The following is a 19,774-nucleotide window of genomic DNA, read 5'->3' as shown; positions in this document are numbered from 1 at the left end:
TGTAACAACTTAAATTTTATTTTATTTTTTTATTTTTTTGTGAGGAAGATCAGCCCTGAGCTACAATCCATGCCAATCCTCCTCCTTTTGCTGAGGAAGACCAGCCCTGAGCTAACATCCGTAACCATCTTCCTCCACTTTCTGTGGGATGCCGCCACAGCACAGCCTGATAAGCAGTGCATTGGCGCGCGTCCGGGATCCGAACCCGGGGCCAGCAGCGGAACACGCACACTCAACCGCTACGCCATGGGGCCAGCCCCACAACTTAAATTTTAAAACAGTTCAGCTGTAATTTTTATCTATGACTCATGAGTTAAAAAAAAATATCTAGGTATGTAGCAGAAAATAGGTCTCCTGTGCAAACCCAAATTGATTCACACTACCTTACAGAATGCATGCTTAAGAATAATTCTGAGGCCAAGTCTTGATTCACTCAGAAAGAGTGCAGTGATCCATTAACAATGTCTGCTATTGGGCGACAACAAGGAGTAGTGGCATATGTAGCAATACGTTTGAAATCCCAGATTGAGGTGTTGGTGTATAAGTGCATTGAATATAAGAAAAAACGGAATGATTGTTCAGAAAATCACTTTCATTCATCTTCAATCACAATTCATTTTCAGTCTTTAAAAAAATGGTAAATAGAAGAAACCCAGTGCTGAGTTATAGTCGTAATTCATTACTTTAATGAAAGAATTTGTGCTTGATAGGAGAAATCATTGTGAATTCAATATCAAGTTTAATATCATATCTTCAGATTCATCATCATTCATGAATAGGCACAGAAACTTTTACTTTGTCAAACAACACCATGGAGTGTGCTCAGTGAAAATTTTAATTAGTGTTGAATCATGCATATTAAAAGAATTTAAACTGTGGAAATAATATATGTACATGATAAAAAAGTTCAAACAGTATACAATAAAAAGGAGGTCTCCCTCCAATTCCAGACCACATTCCTGTACTTCTGCGCCCAATGGCAACCACTACTAAGTTTCTTCTGTATTTTTTCAAACCAAGTCTATTTATATACAAATATATATATATATAAAATATATTTATATGTATAATATAATATATATACACACACACACACACAGACAGGCAGACACACACACACTCTTTTGTACACAAGTGGGAACATACTATATACACGGTTCAGCAACCTGCTTTTTTCATTTAACAATATATCTTGGACATCATTCCCTACTAGTACCTATGTATCTTCAGCTGCTTTCTCTCATCTTCTCTTAATTTTGTGTTAACATTTTTTACATAAATAATAACCGTTTTGTAAAGTTTTCTACTGATGCACGAGCTAACAAAGATATTAAGAGAGAGCTGGTGATAATATCAAAGATGAGGCCCATACTAATGGCTACACACATTTATACATGGCAATAAACAGATATGCAAATTCAATTCTCATATGTGATGCTTAAGTACACAACACTCAAGCAACTCAGGAATTGTTAGCGCATGTAATTTGTTTCTCTATTGCTCTGATCATTCAACTTACTGGCAATTTTAAAAGCTTTATATTTCAATCTGAACATATAGATCATTTATAATAATTGACTATATTTTGTGTGTGTGTGAGGAAGATTAGCCCTGAGCTAACATCTGTTGCCATTCCTCCTCTTTTTGCTGAGGAAGATTGGCCCTGGGCTAACATCCGTGCCCATCTTCCTCTACTTTATATGGGACGCTGCCACAGCATGGCTTGCTAAGCGGTGCGTCAGTCCATACCGGGCATCCCATACTGCGAACCCCAGGCTGCCGAAGCAGAGCATGCAAACTTAACTGCTACACCACCAGGCTGGCCCCTATAATAATTATTTTTAAAACAATATTTTCTATAAAATGTTTGGCATCAAGATTAAACTCTCCATCTATTGCTTCTCTGTGAAGATTCATTTTCAAAATCTCTCATGTGTACCGAGGTGTAACTTCTTGTTAAAGGCTTCCTAACATTCTTTAAATTCATAATACTTCTAAGGTTAAATAAAACCTTCAGTTCAGTTAAAAGATTTCCCACATTAATTTCACTCATGAGATTTCTCTTCTGAATGAGTTTTCACATGTTTGGTAAGGGATGCGTTTTGTTTGAAGGCTTTCCCACATTCATTACATTCATAGGGTTTCTCTCCAGTGTGGGATCTCTGATGTATAACAAGTTGTGACTTTGCATTGAAGGCTTTTCCACATTCATTACATTCATAAGGTTTCTCCCCAGTATGAGTTCTCTGATGTACAATGAGGTGTGACTTTTGGCTAAAGGCTTTCCCACATTCAATACATTCATAGGGTTTCTCTCCAGTATGAACTCTCTGATGTTGAGTAAGGCCTTCAATTTGTTTGAAGGCCTTCCCACATTGATTACATTCAAAGGGACTTTCACCTGTATGAGTTCTCATGTGGTAGATAAGAGATGAGCTATGTCCAAAGGCTTTTCCACATTCATTACATTTATAAGGTTTCTCCTTAGTATGAGTTCTCTGATGTATAATGAGGTGTGACTTCTTGTTGAAAGCTTTCCCACATTCATTGCATTCAAAGGGTTTCTCACCTGTATGAATTTTCATATGTTTAGTAAGAGATGAGCTATACTTAAAGGCTTTTCCACATTCATTACATTCATATGGTATTTCACCTGTATGAGTTCTCACATGTTCAGTAAGAGATGAATTATACCTAAAGGATTTTCCACATTCCTTACATTCATAGGGCTTCTCGCCTGTATGAGATCTCACATGTTGAATAAGGTTTGAGCTGTGTCTGAAGGTTTTCCCACATTCAGTACATTCATAGGGCTTTTCCCCAGTATGAACTCTTAGATGGTCAGTGAGGGCATGTTTATGACTGTGGGCTTTGCCACACTGAATACATTCATATGGTTTTTCTCCACTGTGAGTTCTCTGATGTACAACGAGGTGTGACTTTTGGCTAAAAGCTATCCCACATTCATTACATTCATATGGTTTCTCCCCAGTATGAATTCTCTGATGGTCAACGAGTCCTTGCTTATGGCTGAGAACCTTCCCACATTGATTACATTCATAGGGTTTCACTTTAGCTTGGGTTTTTTCAGGCTTAGTAGGAGATGAGCTATGGCTGGATGATTTCTCATGTTTCTCTCCAGGTTGAATATTGTCCCATTTGGTAAGGGATGAGCTATGATGAACTAATTTCTCATGTTTCTTACCAGTTTGAGTTTTGTCACACTTCTTAGATGAGCTATGGTTGGATAATTTCTCATGTTTATTTCCAGTTTGATTTTTTTGTTCCTTTGTATCAGATAAGCTATGGTTGAATGATTTCCTCTGTTCTTTAGTTACACCAGGTTTCTTTTTTGCATAGTTTCTTATATGACCAGGTACGTCTAAATTCTGTTTCAAACTCTTACCATGTGAATCAAATTTCAGAAGCTTTTTTTTTGAAGGAGCATGTTTTGTATTCACCTTTTTTTCCCCCAATGAACTACATTCATGGCCTTTCTTCTTAGTCAGAGTTTTTTTCTTAGATGCAACTTCCCTTAGGAGTTTGTTTTGAGATTCCTGGTGATTCTCTAGCTGGTCATCATCTTGCTGGACTTCCTCTAAAATGGAATTCAATGAGACATTCTTGTGAATCTTTACACTCTCATGTTTTGGAATACAACTTATAAAGAAATGCCCTGTTGTGGTTCAATCTTTATTCAAGCCTAGTATCCCAAAATGAATGAACTATCAAGCGCAAATGTCCCTATCCTCTTGGACTTGAGGGGGAAAGTGCTGCAGTAAAAAACAGGAAAAGAAAATTGATAATAGTGATTAGAAAAAGCTTTGGCTGTGTATGAATATGACCTTGCAACCTGGGATAAAAGATGAAATAACACAAGGAGCAGTGAATAGGGAACAGATGAAGTTAAAAGAGCTTGTGATTGTAGTTGACATTTTTTGAGGTCTCTCCTTAGCCCAAGGTGCAAAGCTTTGATAACTGCCAATTGACCCATAGTATTTTGTTCCCACAGCCTGTACTATATTAATCCAACTCTCCATGGTCACAGTTGGAGACAAATCTGGCTCAAGCCAAGATGTCCAATAAGAGTCTTCCTCCTAAAAATTTAGACTCTAGTTAGTCTCCACTGGATGCTTACATTTAAAAATTATGTAAGACAAGTACTAGTAGAGCCATATTTTCTCTGTGTAAACAGAAAGTTCATCAGTATGAAGAATGAAGCATACACCCACAGAGAAGCAGAGATGTAAGATCATGTGTCCTCAAAGAAACCATTTGCATAATCCTATTCCTAACGGCTTCCCAGTTCCTGGTTCTAATCCCTGGTAAGGTCTGGCTGCAGTATCTGCCCTTAGGATACAAGAGATACACCCATGTCCTTATAATAAATTCCTCTATTTACTTAGGCTAGCTCAAGTAAATTTTTGTTATTGTACCCCAAAGAACCAAAATAGAGAAAATATGGTAAGTCCACCAAGGAGTACTGAACAGCTTATAGGTGACTGAGGAAGTAAGCAGGAAAGGGTGTTCCACTGCTGCCACCCACAATCAATACAGTAATGACACTCTTGTACTAAAAAAAATTCTAGTTTCTCTGAGTTCCCTGATGCTTTTACCATATGATGAAATTCACAGTAATGAGATTGGCAAACAACTTTACACCATTTGGATTTACAGTGTACATACACACTTGTTTTTCAACAGTTTGCTATGGAGCACAGCTTTGTTTCTGCCAGATCACTCTACTAACTGCCATACAAATTTTAAGCTTATTCCCAGCTCTAAGTAGCCGCTCACATTCTTTCCTCCACACATTACACAATTATACATTTAAGGTATCTTCTCAACGGATGCTTCTCTTCTCTGAGACCACCACCCACACTGACAGATGTAGGCAGCCATGTTTGTACTACATGACCCAACTTCTGGTTGAAAACAATCAATTGGACAGTGGTAAACATGGGGCCCCAGGTAGCCCAATAATATTCTCTCTCCTAAGAACTTAAAATAGAAACCCAAAGACTTTTATAATTTTATTTATTTATTTTTCCCCCAAAGCCCCAGTAGATAGTTGTATGTCATAGCTGCACATCCTTCTAGTTGCTGTATGTGGGACGCGGCCTCAGCATGGCCGGAGAAGAGGTGCGTTAGTGTGCGCCCGGGATCGAACCCAGGCCACCAGCAGCGGACTGTGCGCACTTAACCACTAAGCCACGGGGCCGGCCCCCAAAGACTTTTAGCTAGGTATGGATATTACATGTGTAAAAACCTGAAATTCAGAGCTGGGAATACAATTTTGGGGTGGCCTTTTTCAACTGTGTGCACACAAAAGCAGAAAAATCTTCAGGGAGGGAATCCAAACAGACTCAAAGAGAGGAGCATATTTAACAGTTTCCACAACTTCAAGAAAGAGATAGAGAGTGAATAGCCACCTTGGTCATAATGAAACATTATGTGGATAAACTGAAAATTGGGATCAAACAGAAAAGAGTTATAGTATTTTAATACACAGCCAGGAAATACTATTGCTTTTATGGAGGACATTTAAGAGATTATATCCCATGGAGTAGAAGATCAATATTTGCTCTAGATATGGTAATATAGATATGGTAATGGTATAGATATTGTAATGGTATAGATATAGTAGGTAGAAATGGAGTTGCTAGCTGCTTTTTCATTTAGAAAATTTTAAGTGATGCAAGCAACCTGGGAGAAAGAGTATAACAAGACTTTTATGTAGCAATGACAAAGGCAGAATCTTCCAATGGCCAAGGATACTGGGGAGGCAAATTTCCTTCTGGGAAGCAAGGGATCAAAACTCAGACCTTTCCCTTTGCAGCAAAACATTATAAGAACCTCTTATGATGACAGTTTGGGCTGGTTCCAACTAACATTGGCCAGCAGGAAAAGATATAAAGCACTACAAGAGAAATTTACCATGAGGGAAGGGAGGAGAATCTGAACTAGTGAATTGGCATAATAATACCAGAGCAGAGTTGGGTCGGGCAGAGCAAGTGATTAAGGCTGTAAGCTTGTCCTGAATCTGAGATAGTAACTAAAACATGAATTTTAAGCTAAAATGACTATAACTTTAGAAACTGAAGTATGGAGCTCAACAGACCCAGCAAATCATTGGAAGGAGCAGAACAGTCCTTCCTTGAATAATGTCCAAGTACTATATAAGAACCTGAACCAAGAAAAGAGTCACTGTAGCAATGACAAAGATGTATTAAATGACTCAGGATTTTTTTTTTATTTTTAGTTTAACACTAAGTATTGGTGAGAAAAGTAAAGATAGCTAAAACCGGAGCCACTGATAAATGGATCAAAAACTCCATGAGAGAGACAGCCCTGATGGCATAGTGGTTAAAGTTCAGCACTTACAGCTTCAGGGTCCCAGGTTCACTTCCTGGTCATGAAACCACACCACCAGTCTGTCAGTTGCCATGCTGTGGTGGTGGCTCACATAGAAGAACTAGAAGGACTTACAACTAGGATATACAACCATGTACTGGGGCTTTGGGGAGGAGGAAAAAAAATCCTCCATGAGGTCTATTCATTTGTCATTTGAAGGACTGGTTCTTTTGGTTTCAGGAAATTTATGGAGTCTTGGAAAATTCAGGGTGAGAGGAAACTTAAAAAGATATTATGGATATTCTGCTAATTTGGGAACTTTGGTGACATAAATAAGAGCTGAATATATTAATGCTTGGTAGCAACATCTAAGATGAATTATAAGAAAAATAGATTCAACAAATCCACCTAAGAAGGAGCAATTTAGCTATGAGATAATACGAACTGTATTTGGGTGATGTCAATGAGAATGAGGAAGACAAACAAACAAACAAGGAACCAAAGAGAGGTGGTAAAAGAGAAAGCAGAAAGCAAAGATTCACAGAACTCCACGGTAGACAGGACTAAAATCAGAGCAGACCCTGATAAAAATAAGGAAAGTGAAAGGAAGCTCTAATTTAGAAAAAAAGATAAAGCTTTCAATGTCTGACACTCTGAAAATGAGCTGTCCTGTAAGCAAGTAAAATATGAGTGCAAGACAAAGGAACTGGACATTTATCTGGACAAGATAAATTTATCTTGGAAGTCACCTGTGTGGAATAAATAGCTTGTATTTGCATAATGGATGATTCCTTTGAGAGAAATATAATAGAAAAAAAATGAACAGATAGTAGAAGACAAAACCTTAGGGACACCTCAGCAAAGTGAGAATGAAGAGAAGCTGCTGAAATAAAGGGTAAAGAAACACTTAGAGGAAAAAGTCAGATTCAAGTGGTTTAATTCATGCTGGGTGAGCAAAAATTTCAGGCTGATCAAAACTATTAAAATATGCACTGCGAGAGTGACCTCAGCAACATGGTGGAGTGAGTTGTTTCCTTTGTCTCTCCCACTTCGAACTATGACTAAATGGACATTCATTCATCAGCGGAGGATACCCACATGGCACAGCAGGACGCCTGAGATACTCACACACCTATACATCTGAAGGTGGATGGACTACCCCTGGGGAGGTGGTGGAGACAGGTGAGCACTCTCTGGACCCCCAGAAGCCCTGTACACGCGTGTGACTGCTCTCCTGGCTCACCCGTAGCACCGCTGTGGCCCCAAAGCGGGGAGCATGTCTTGGTGGGACTGTGGGAACAGGTGGCAGCAGCCCTGAGCCCCTGCGTGATCGCTTTCCTGTCCAGTAGGAGAGCCCACAGTGCCACCACAGCCCCCAGGGAGTGTCCCAGGCTCGGACTCAGCAGGGAGGCCCTGCCCACCAAGCACAACAGCTAGTGTGACCTAGGAGGAGACGGTGGCAGATCTGTGCACCCAGGCAAATGAGTTCCCAGCTGGCACGACTGCCCAGAGTACCAATGCGGCCCCAAAGAGGGAAGTGTGTCTTGGCGGGACTGTGGCAGCAGGCAGCAGCAGCCCTGAACCCTGGTGTGATTGCTTTCCCATTTGGTGGGAGACCCCACAGACTGCTGTGGTCACAAGGAGTGACCCAGGCTCGGACAGGCACAGCTGATGGGGATTTTGGCAGGCTCAAAATACACAGCTCCTGCCCACCCCAGTGGTGGCAGGTGGAATCTGTGACCAGATAATATCACTATGCAAAGCCACAAATCCACCCCAGAAAGTAATATTGAGAAGTATGTTAATAATCCAGACCAGAAGGAAAAAGACAAACACCCAGAAATCAATCCTAAAGCCACACAAATCTATAATCTAAATGACAGAGAATTCAAAATAGCCATCATAAAAAAACTCAAGATACAAGAGAACTCAGAAAGACAGTTCAGTGAAATCAGGAACAAAATTAATGAACAGAGGGAATTCTTCACAAAAGAGATTGAAACTATCAAGAAAAACCAATCAGAAATGTTGGAGATGAAAAATACAATGAATGAGATAAAGAAAAATCTGGAGTCCTTAAATAACAGAGCTGATATTATGGAGGATAGAATTAGCAGTTTAGAGGATGGGAATTTAGAAATGCTTCTGATGGAGGAGGAGAGAAAACTAAGACTAAAAAGAAATGAAGAAATTCTCCAAGAAATATTCGACTCAATTAGGAAATGCAGCATAAGAATTAGAGGTGTTCCAGAGGGAGAAGTGAGGGAGAAAGGAGCAGAGAGCTTGTTCAAAGAAATAATAGCTGAGAACTTCCCAAACCTCGGGAAGGAGCCTCAATTACAAGTAAAAGAAGCTAATAGAACTCCTAATTACCACAAGGTAAAAAGACCTTCTCCAAGGCATATATTAGTAAAACTGGCAAAAGTCAAGGACAAAGAAAAAATATTAAGGGCACCAAGGGAGAAGGAACCTCTACCAGGCTTTCAGGAAATTTCTCAGCAGAAACCTTACAGACTAGGAGAGAGTGGAATGATGTATTCAAAATTCTGAAGGACAAAAACTTTCAGCCAAGAATACTCTATCCAGCGAAAATATCCTTCAGATACGATGGAGAAATAAAAACTTTCCCAGATAAACAAAAGCTAAGGGAGTTCATTGTCACAAGATACCCCCCCACACACAGAAGATATGATCAAGAAGCCCCTCATACCTGAAAAAAAAGGAAAGCGTTTACAAGGCCTTGAGCAAGGAGATAAATAGGCAGACAAAATCAGAAAATTGCAACTCTCTATCAGAACAGAGTAGCAAACACTTAATTATAACACTAAAGATAAAGGGAAAGAAAACATCAAAAATAAATATGACCACTTCATTTTAACCACAAACTCACAACACAAAACAGAATAAGTTGTGACAACAATAACGTAGAAGGGGAAGAGGTAACAGATGGAAACTGCTTAGACTAAGAGAATAAGAGGCTACAAGAAAAAGGACTATCACATCTACAAGATCTTTTATACAAACCTCACAGCAAACACTAAACAAAAAAGCAGAACAGAGACACAAATGATAAATAAAGAGAAAACCATCATAGAGAGCCACCAAGCTGAACCGGCAGTCCCAAATACACAGGACGAGAAACAAGGGAAAAACAGAACAACCAGAAAACAAGTGATGAAATGGCAGCATTAAGCCCTCATATATCAATAATCACTCTAAATGTAAATGGATTGAATTCCCCAATCAAAAGACACAGAGTGGCTGGATGGATTAAAAAACAAGACCCAAGAATATGCTGCCTCCAGGAAACACATCTCAGCTCTAAAGACAAAGACAGGCTTAGAGTGAAGGGATGGAAGATGATACTCCAAGCTAATGGCAAACAAAAGAAAGCAGGTGTTGCCATACTTATATCAGACAAAGTAGACTTCAAGATAAAAAAGACATGAGAGACAAAGAGGGGCAGTATATAATGATAAAAGGGACACTCCACCAAGAACATATAACACTTTTAAATATATATGTACCTAATACAGGAGCAGCAAAGAACATAAAGCAACTATTAATTGACCTAAAAGGAGATATTAACAACAACACAGTAATAGTAGGGGACCTTAACACTCCACTTTCATCAATGGATACATCATCCAGTCAGAAAGTCAATGAGGAAATGGTGGAACTAAATGAAAAACTAGACCAGATGGACTTAACAGTTATATATAGAACACTCCATCCAAAAACAGCGGAATACACATTCTTCTCAAGTGCACATGGAATATTCTCAAGGATAGATCATATGTTGGGAAACACGGCAAGCCTCAATAAATTTAAGAAGATTGAAATCATATCAAGCATCTTTTCCGACCATAATGCTATGAAACTAGAAATCAACTACAAGAAAAAAGCTGGGAAAGTGACAAACATGTGGAGACTAAATAACATGCTACTGAACAACCAATGGATCATTAAAGAAATTAAAGGAGAAATAAAAAAAATATCTGGAGACAAATGAAAATGAAAATACACCATACCACTCATATGGGATGCAACAAAAGCGGTCCGAAGAGGGAACTTCATAGCAATACAGGCCCACCTTAACAAACAAGAAAAATCTCAAATAAGCAGTCTTAAACTACACCTAACAGAACTAGAAAAAGAAGAATAAACAAAGTCCAAAGTCAGCAGAAGGAGGTAAATAATAAAAATTAGAGCAGAAATAAATGAAATCGAAACCAAAAAAACAGTAGAAAAGATCAATCAAACTAAGAGCTGGTTCTTTGAGAATATAAACAAAATTGACAAACCCTTAGCAAGACTCACTAAGAAAAAAAGAGAGAAGCCTCAAATAGATAAAATTAGAAATGAAAGAGGAGAAATTACAATGGATATCACAGAAATACAAAGGATTATAAGAGAATACTATGAAAAACTATATGCCAATGAATTGTACAATCTAGAAGAAATAGATAAATTCTTAGACTCATACAACCTTGCAAAACTGAACCAAGAAGAAATAGGGAGACTGAATAGAGCAATCACAAGCAAAAAGATTGAAATAGTAATCAAAAACCTCCCAAAAAATAAAAGTCCAGGACCAGATGGCTTCTCTGGAGAATTCTACCAAACATTCAAAGAAGATTTAATACCCATCCTTCTCCAACTATTCCAAAAAATTGAGAAAGATGGAACACTTCCTAACACATTCTACAAGGTCAATGTCACCCTGATACCAAATCTAGACAAGGACAACACAAAGAAGGAAAATTACAGGCCAATATCGCTGCTGAACATAGACGCAAAAATCCTCAACAAAATATTGGCAAACCAAATACAGCAATACATTAAAAAGATCATACACCATGATCAAGTGGGGTTTATACCAGGGAAACAGGGATGGTTCAACATCCGCAAATCAGTCAATGTGATACACCACATTAACAAAATGAGGAATAAAAACCACATGACCATCTCAGTAGATGCAGAGAAAGCATGTGACAAGATCCAACAATGATTTATGATAAAAACTCTCAATATCATGGATATAGAAGGAAAGTACCTCAACATAACAAAGGCCATATATGACAAACCCACAGCCAACATCCTACTCAATGGGGAAAATCTGAAAGCCATCCCTTTGAATGGGAACAAGACAAGGGTGCCCACTCTTGCCACTCTTATTCAACATAGTACTGCAGGTTTTATCCAGAGCAATTAGGCAAGAAAAAGAAATAAAAAGTATCCAAATTGGCAAGGAAGAAGTAAAACTCTCGCTGTTTGCAGACAACATGATTTTATATAGAGAAAACCCTAAAGAATGCATTGGAAAACTATTGGAAATAATCAACAACTACAGCAAAAGTGCAGCATACAAAATCAACTTACGAAAATCAGGTGCATTTGTATACTCTAATAATGAACTAACAGAGAACTCAAGAATACAATCCAACTTACAATAGCAACAAAAAGGATAAAATACCTACGAGTAAATTTAACCAAGGTGAAAGACCTATACAATGAAAACTATAAGACATTATTGAAAGAAATTGATGATGACATAAAGAAATGGAAAGATGTTCCATGCATGTTTTGGAAGAATAAGCATAGTTAAAATGTCCATACTACCTAAAGCAATCTACAGATTCAATGCAATCCCAATCAGAATCCCAATGACATTCTTCACAGAAATAGAACAAAGAATCCTGAAATTTATATGGGGCAACAAAAGACCCTGAATAGCAAAAGCACTCCTGAGAAAAAAGAACAAAGCTGGAGGCATCACAATCCCTGACTTCAAAATATACTACAAAGCTATAGTAATCAAAACAGCATGGTACTAGTACAAAAAGACACATAGATCAATGGAACAGAATTGAAAGCCCAGAAGTAAAACCACACATCTACAGACAGCTAATCTTCAACAAAGGACCTAAGAACATAAAATGGAGAAAGGAAAGTCTCTTCAATAAATGGTGGTGGGAAAACTGAACAGCCACATGCAAAAGAATGAAAGTAGACCATTATCTTTCACCATACACAAAAATTAACTCAAAATGGATTAAAAACTTGAAGGTAAGACGTGAACCCATAAAACTCCTAGAAGAAAATATAGGCACTATACTCTTTGACACTGGTCTTAGAAGGATCTTTCAAATACCATGTCTACTCAGGCAAGGGATACAAAAGAAAAAATAAACAAATGGGACTTCATCAGACTAAAGAGCTTGTGCAAGGCAAAGGAAACCAGGAACAAACCAAAAAGACAAGCCACCAACGGGAGAAAATATTTACCAATCGTGTATCCGACAAGGGGTTAATCCCCAAAATATATAAAGCACTCACACAACTGAACAACAAAAAAAACAAACAACCCGATCAAAAAATGGGCAGAGGATATGAACAGACATTTTCTCAAAGAAGATATACAGATGGCCAATAGGCACATGAAAAGATGTTCAACGTCACTAATCATCAGGGAAATACAAATCAAAACTACAATGAGATATCACCTTACACCTGTTAGAATGGCTATAATTACCAAGACAAAAAACAACAAATGTCGGAGAGGATGTGGAGAAAAGGGAACCCTCAGACACTGCTGGTGGGAAAGCAAACTGGTGCAGCCACTATGGGAAGCAGTATGGAGATTTCTCAAAAAATTAAAAATCGAAATAGCATACGACCCAGCTATCCCACTACTGGATATTTATCCAAAGAACTTGAACTCAACAAATCAAAGAGACTTATGCACCCCTATGTTCATTGCAGCATTATTCACAATATCCAAGACATGGAAGCAATCCACGTGCCCATCAACTGATGAATGGATAAAGATGTGGTGTATATATACAATGGAGCACTACTCAGTCATATAAAAAGACAAAATCATCCCATTTGCAACAACATGGATGGAACTCGAGGGTATTTAGTTAAGCAAAATAAGCCAGGCAGAGAAAGACAAACACCATATGATTCCACTTATATGTGGAAGATAAACAAAGGCATGGACACAGAGAACAGATTAGTGGTTACCAGAGGGGAAGGGGGTTGGAGGGTGGGCATAAGGGATAAAATGGCACATATTTATGGTGACTGTCAAATAATAATGTACAAGTGAAATTTCACAATGTTAAAAACTATTATGACCTCAATAAAAGAAAAAAATATATAAATATGCACTGGAAGGTAAGCATTGGTCTCTTTAAAGTCAGACATTCAGATAGAGGCATGAATTCTGTGGGATTTGCCTGCAGGGGTTAAGGAGAAAATGGAAATGAAGACGCATTATAGACCACAGGTCTAGAGCATTTCACAGTGAAAGGAGGGAAATGGAAATTAATTAGGGACAGGAGCATCTTGCCAACAGATGTGGAAAGAGGACAGATCTAAGAATGTCTGAATATATAAGGAGAGAAATTTGAGACCATGGGTTCTCAGAGTGTGGGTGGAGGAAGGGATAAAAACTGAGGATATTAGGAAAAAGGAGGATAATTTTAAAAAGCACTGCTTTAGATAAGGTAAGCAGGAATGGGATTCAGAGAACAGCTAAGAGAGGTCACTGCTCCTTCACAAAGCTGAGCTATAGAGAGCATGGAAGAGGAAAGACAGTTATATGGACGGGTCAGTTAGGCACCTGAGGTGCTGGTACCAAAGGTTTAGAGCCCTGGTCTTCACCTTTTTTCCTACCACAACCTGAGTGATGTGGCAGACTGTATTATTATTCCCTATGGAAGGATTATACATTCCTATCCTGTTGAACTCAGGAGTGACCGGGTCATCTGCTCTAACCAATAAAATGAGCAGAAAGAGATATCTACCACTTCCAATCAATGATTTTAAGAGTCATCATGTGGTTCCACACTCTTCTTTCCCTCTGCCATGAGACCAGAATTTGCCCAGCAGAGACTACTCTTCCACTGTAGTTCCACAATATAATGTGGAATAAGGCTGCAGCTTGAGCAAAAAACAAATGTCTCTTGTTGTTAGCCACCAAGATTTTGGGGTCATCCCTTAATGGAGCATAACTTAGCCTAAGCTGACTGATACAACTGGTAAAAGCAAACTCCCACAGGTAACACTGGCTTATGTCTATAGTAACTTCATATGAGAACCTCTGACGTGGACAAGTTTATAGAAGGATAAGATATTAGAATCTCCAAGGTTAGAGAATCTTTGTAGCGTGAAGTCCTCTTCCCCCAGGAGATTCTGATATTTTTATACTGCTACTTTCTGGCTAAGAAAGAAGGGTCTGGGATCTTTAAGAAGAATCTAAGGATAAATTATTCTTTGAAGAATTCCAAAGTTACCACCAAGAAACTACGGACTTACTTCCATTGGCTCCTATTTGCTTGGGTCTTGCTATTTCACTCGGACCACCTTGACTGGGTCTTTTCCCCTTCCCCAACCATGGCTCTTCTCCTTTTTCCAACTTGGAGATCATGGCCGGTTTGGGAGCTTGAAATCCTGCTCATGAGAAATGGTAGAAATTGAGTGTAGAACAACCACCATCCCAGAAATCAAGCCCTAACATTTGAGTTTCAGAGTGTTTAAAGGATAAAGAATACACGGTTTCTGAAATTTCACAATGCGGATGCCCACATACCTCATCTGAGTAGACCTTCCTTTGTGAAGGCAGGGGCACAAGTATCCTGCCTAGTACCCAAAAGGGATTAAAACTCTTTGATCCATAAAAATCAAGACTTCAGAGAGAAGGTATCACAGTGGACACATTTTGAATTATGAAGGAACGGTCCTTACCCATTGAAGCAAGGTTGCTGTAGTTCTCCAGCATCACATCCTTGTATAGGCTCCTCTGAGAAGGATCCAGTTGCTCCCATTCCTTCTGGGTAAAGGCCATAGTCACATCTTTGAATGTTACCGATCCCTGTAATAACGTATTCCTGTTCAGTCTAATGTTATCCACATTAGCGAGTGATTTGGACAAGATAATAATGACTTGTTCTTACCTTGACCATTCACTGTTGATCATGATATTGTATAGGATACCTATTCTCTAACCAATTTTGCATTTTTTTTGAGAAACAAAAATCACATTAAGAAATGCCCCTGTTATGAACTAAATGTGTCTTCCCAAAATTCATATTTTGAAACTCTACCCTTCAATGTGATGGTATTAGGAGAAAGGGCCTTTGGGAGGTAATTAGGATTAAATGATGTCACGAGGGTAGAGTCTTCATGAATGAGATTAGTGCCCTTATAAGAGTCATAAGAGACAGGGCCAGCCTGGTGGCATAGTGGTTAAGTTCGCACGCTCCGCTTTAGCAGCCTGGGGTTGCTTTAACCAAAATCTACCTGTCTCCTAAGGATCCTACTCCCTTACAGTGCTCCCCAGTGGAAGCTGTTTGTCCCCCCAACTCCCCCATAATCCATGTACCTCAGGGCCTGAGGATGCGGTAAATGATTACTTTCAATCATTTCTCATTATCCTTCAAAATCCCTAGCTTGTTTATAGTGTCACCAGACTTTAACCCATTAGCCCTCTGGTTTGAGGAAGACTCACAGGACTCAGCATCTAGTTGTACTCATAGCTATGATTTATTACAGCAAAAGAATACAAAGCAAAATCAGCTAAGGGAAAAGGTGCTTGGGGTGAAGTCCAGAGGAAACCAGGCACAAGTTTCCAAGAGTCCTCTCCTAGTGGAGTCACACAGTACATACTGAATTCCTCCAGAAATGAACTGTGATAACACGTGTGAAATGCTGTTTACCAGGGAAGCTCATTAGAGACTCAGTGCCCAGGGTTATTCTGAGGGGCTGGTCAGGTAGGTACCTTCTGCCTGTACAAAAATCCCAGAGTCCTAGAAGGAAAGCAGGTGTTCAGCATAAGCCACATTGGTTACATAGTTTAGGCACAGTGAGCCACCTTTATCAGTTCTGGGAATGGAGGGAACCCTCCTGAAATCTAAGTTCTAGGATGCCAGCCAAAAGTCAAGCTTGCAAGCAGGCCTTTCCAAGGATACTTTTAGGCCTGTAATGCTAACTTTTCTGCACAGTCATTCTGCCTCTTTCCCTGAAAACTTGAGCACAAGCTTCCCCTTCACCACAGCGCCTGCACTATCTCGACATCAACGCAGAGGAGCCATTCAACACCCTGGCCTCTCTTTCCTGACTCCAACTATCTTTTCTTCCACCCAAACTCAGCCACCTACTCATATCCAACCATTCCTTAGAACTTGCCATCAATTTATCACCTCCAAAATCTCTACTTAACACACTCTACCCTCTAACCATTATTTCCTCTCCTGCCAGCTCCCTTTCTCTAATACTTCCATTTCAGTAATTCTCCAAATTCATTGAGCCCTCTGATCCATTGATCCTAACCACTTTTTCACAATCTCCCACTGCCATAGAGCCTTACTTTTCTTCTGTCTTGTTTAGATTCCCTGTTCTAGCACCATACACACTCCATTGAAAATAGCTTTACTTCCTTACCCCTCTTCTCCTCCATTGTACTCACCTAGCAAAGCCTCACCTTGGTCAAACCCAACTCTCCTCTTAATCTCTGCCTGCAACCTTGCAGTTGAACATCACAAGAGAAAAATCAAACAACTGTGCTAACTGGACTCACTTCAGATTGATAACACATATCTCAAATAGGCATCCAGTATTGTCAGCATCCGATTCCTCTTTCCAAGATGATTATTCCAAACACTCTCTTCCTTCTCTCTGAACTCTCCAACATCTACTCCTTTCCCACTCTCAGCTGATGAATTTGCCTTATACATCAAAGAGAAAATAAATGCAAATGGACAAGAACTACCTTGCCTTGTTACCACCAATTTCACCTACCTGTTTCCAAAGCCATATAATCTGCCTTCCCTTCTGTTAAAACGGAAATGTCCTTTCTCTCACCTAAAGCCAATTTCTCCACTTGTGCTCTGGATCCCATCCCCAACTGCCTTCTCAAGGACTTCACCCTTGCAATTAACCTTTCTCTTTCATACCATCTATTTCTCCCTTTCTACCGGATCATTCCCATTGACATACAAAGTTGCCTGAATATCATCCACCTGAAGAAAACCTTCCCTTGATCTCATGTCCCATCCAGTGTCCATTTCTCTGCTCTCTCTACCAACAAAACTCCTGGTAAGTGTTGTCTGTACTTGCTATCTCTAATTCACTCCCTCCCATTCTTTCAACTCATCCCAACGAGATTTTATCCCTGTCACTCCACTGAAAGAGCTCTAGTCAATCAAAATAAGCAGTGAACTATGTCTTGCCAAAGTCAAATTCTCTGTAGTCATATTTCCGGGACTCACAAGAGCAGGTGACACAACTGACTACTCCCATTATCTTGAAAAGCTTTCTTCTCTATGAGTCTTTGACACCACATTTACACAGTTTTCTTCCTACCTCAGTGGCTACCCCTCATGCTCCTTTTTTGTTTTTTGTCCTCTACCAGACCTCTAAATGTCAGAGTGATCTAGAACTCTGTCTTTGGCCCTCTTTTCTTCCCTATCTGCCTTCTCTCCTTAGGTGATCTCATCCAGTCTTACGGCTTTAAATACCATCTTTATGTTGATTCCTTTCAAATATGCCCAGACCTCTCCTACGTTCTAGATGCATACATCTAACGGCAACTCAACATCTTTACTTGGATGTGTAGTGGGCATCTTGACATGGGCAAAACAGAACCACTGTCATCCATCCTGGCTCCCATTTCCATCTACCAAATCTAGTCTTCTCCAACCCAACAGTGAGCAACCCTTTCTCAGAAAATGGAATCACAATCTATCCAATTCCTCAGGCCAAAAGTATAGACGCAAATCGTTTTTTTTTTTTCTTTTGTGAGGACGCTCAGCCCTGAGCTGACATCTGCCAATCCTCCTCTTTTTTTGCTGAGGAAGACTGGCCCTGGGCTAACATCCGTGCCCATCTTCCTCCACTTTGTATGTGAGGCCGCCACAGCAAGGCTTTCCAAGCAGCGCGTCTGTGATCTGAACCGGCGAACCCCGGGCCACCACAGCGGGGCGCGCGCACTTAACCGCTTGCGCCAGAGGCCGGCCCCTAGACGCAAATCTTGACTCTTCTCTTCCCTCTTGTTCCATATCAGCTCATCAGTAAATTCTATTGGCTCATCTCCAGTTGTATTATGAACCTGATTTCTTTCCATTTCACTGCTACAACCCTTTCTAAAACGTCATCATCTCTTCCCTTTAACTATTGCAATAAAGTCCTAACTGGCCTCCTTGCACCTCTGCACACAGACAGGGACAATCCAGCCTCTAACCACCATAGGCACCCAGAATTGCTGGCTTCCACAGACATCCCAAATTGCCGACCGCCAAAGACCTCTCCAATCTCTGACACATTGCAAAGCCCCCAATTTCTGATCCCCAGAGGTTTTCAAAGCCTGATCTTTCAGTGACTGCCACAGACTCCCCTCCCCCATCACTGTCACCGCAGATCCCTCAAAACATTGATTTCCTTAAACGTAGCATTCACTGTCCCCACAAACCGCCTCCTCACCATCGCCCACAGATCCCTCAGAACACTAACGCCACAAAAGGCCCTTCAGCATCGCCTCCACCAATTCCCATATCACTTATCTTCAGGGACCACAGTAACCCTCCAATCACCGACCCCCAATTAGACCATCTCTGACACCCGACCGCCCCGCCCCATCATCGCGCTCACCGCCGCGCTGCCCCCGGGCTCCGACACGGCCATCTCGGCCGGACTCCCGGCCTCTTCGGCCGTTCCCGCACTCCTCCTCGGGTCCTCGGTCTCCAGCTTTGTCGGGATCGGAGCGCAGCCGGAGGCCGACGTGGCGTCCACCCGAGCGCGGCCCCAGAGCGTCCGGCGGCTGCGATGGCGGCGCCCCTGGGAACCGCGCGGGCGCGGCCATCTTGACCCAGGCTCCGCCGTACAGAAGAGACCACCGCTCGCGGCAGGCTCGGAGGCGGGCGGCCGCGGGCTTCTTCAGGGGGTCCTGGAGCGGTGAGATGCGAGTGGGCGGGAGGTGGGCTCACTTACTTCCTGCGGAGTGCATCACCGGGCCTGACACCCCACCCCCGGCGCTCAGAGCTTTCACTCCATGAATACAGGATTCAGAGTTGCTTTTCCGAATCAGGCAGTGCAGACAGCGGCCGGGAGACCGGGAATCGAAATGCCCAGCGCAGACTCCAGACAGCTAGGATAATAAGAGAAATCGGAGGGACAAAGGAGAAAAAGCCCGATCGGGCAGATACCATTGTTTTATAAGGAGAGAACGCTAATCTTTGAAATACATGACGTCTTTTCATTTATGATATACGAACAATGAGAAAAAAATGAAGCAGTAGGTTAAGGGAACACATCACTCCTCAGTGAGAACCGAGGTTTGAAGGAGATATTTCAGCCAAATAAGCAAGCAATTGGAGCAGAAATAATTTCTCAATGCGCTATCTCATGCCTCAATATA

The 19,774-nt window shown here is 40.7% G+C and overlaps 1 protein-coding gene across 1 annotated transcript; it reads right to left on the bottom strand.

Moving 5' to 3' along the window:
* Nucleotides 1-677: 677 nt before the first annotated feature.
* Nucleotides 678-19,363, bottom strand: ZFP37 (ZFP37 zinc finger protein). The gene is made up of 6 exons (XM_087419384.1): nt 19,348-19,363; nt 19,242-19,303; nt 19,009-19,194; nt 15,109-15,235; nt 14,680-14,814; nt 678-3,598 (listed from the first exon to the last, which is right to left on the bottom strand). Exons 1-6 carry the CDS (start codon nt 19,361-19,363, stop codon nt 2,046-2,048), a joined length of 2,079 nt encoding a protein of 692 aa, XP_087275510.1. The 3' UTR covers nt 678-2,045.
* Nucleotides 19,364-19,774: the final 411 nt, after the last annotated feature.

The sequence above is a fragment of the Ceratotherium simum genome, chromosome 29 (assembly GCF_057802395.1).
Source record: "Ceratotherium simum simum isolate JZ-2026a chromosome 29, ASM5780239v1, whole genome shotgun sequence".
Lineage (NCBI taxonomy): Eukaryota > Metazoa > Chordata > Mammalia > Perissodactyla > Rhinocerotidae > Ceratotherium > Ceratotherium simum.
The sequence above is the reverse complement of the archived record's forward strand: the minus strand, read 5'-3'. Positions and strand labels throughout refer to the sequence as shown.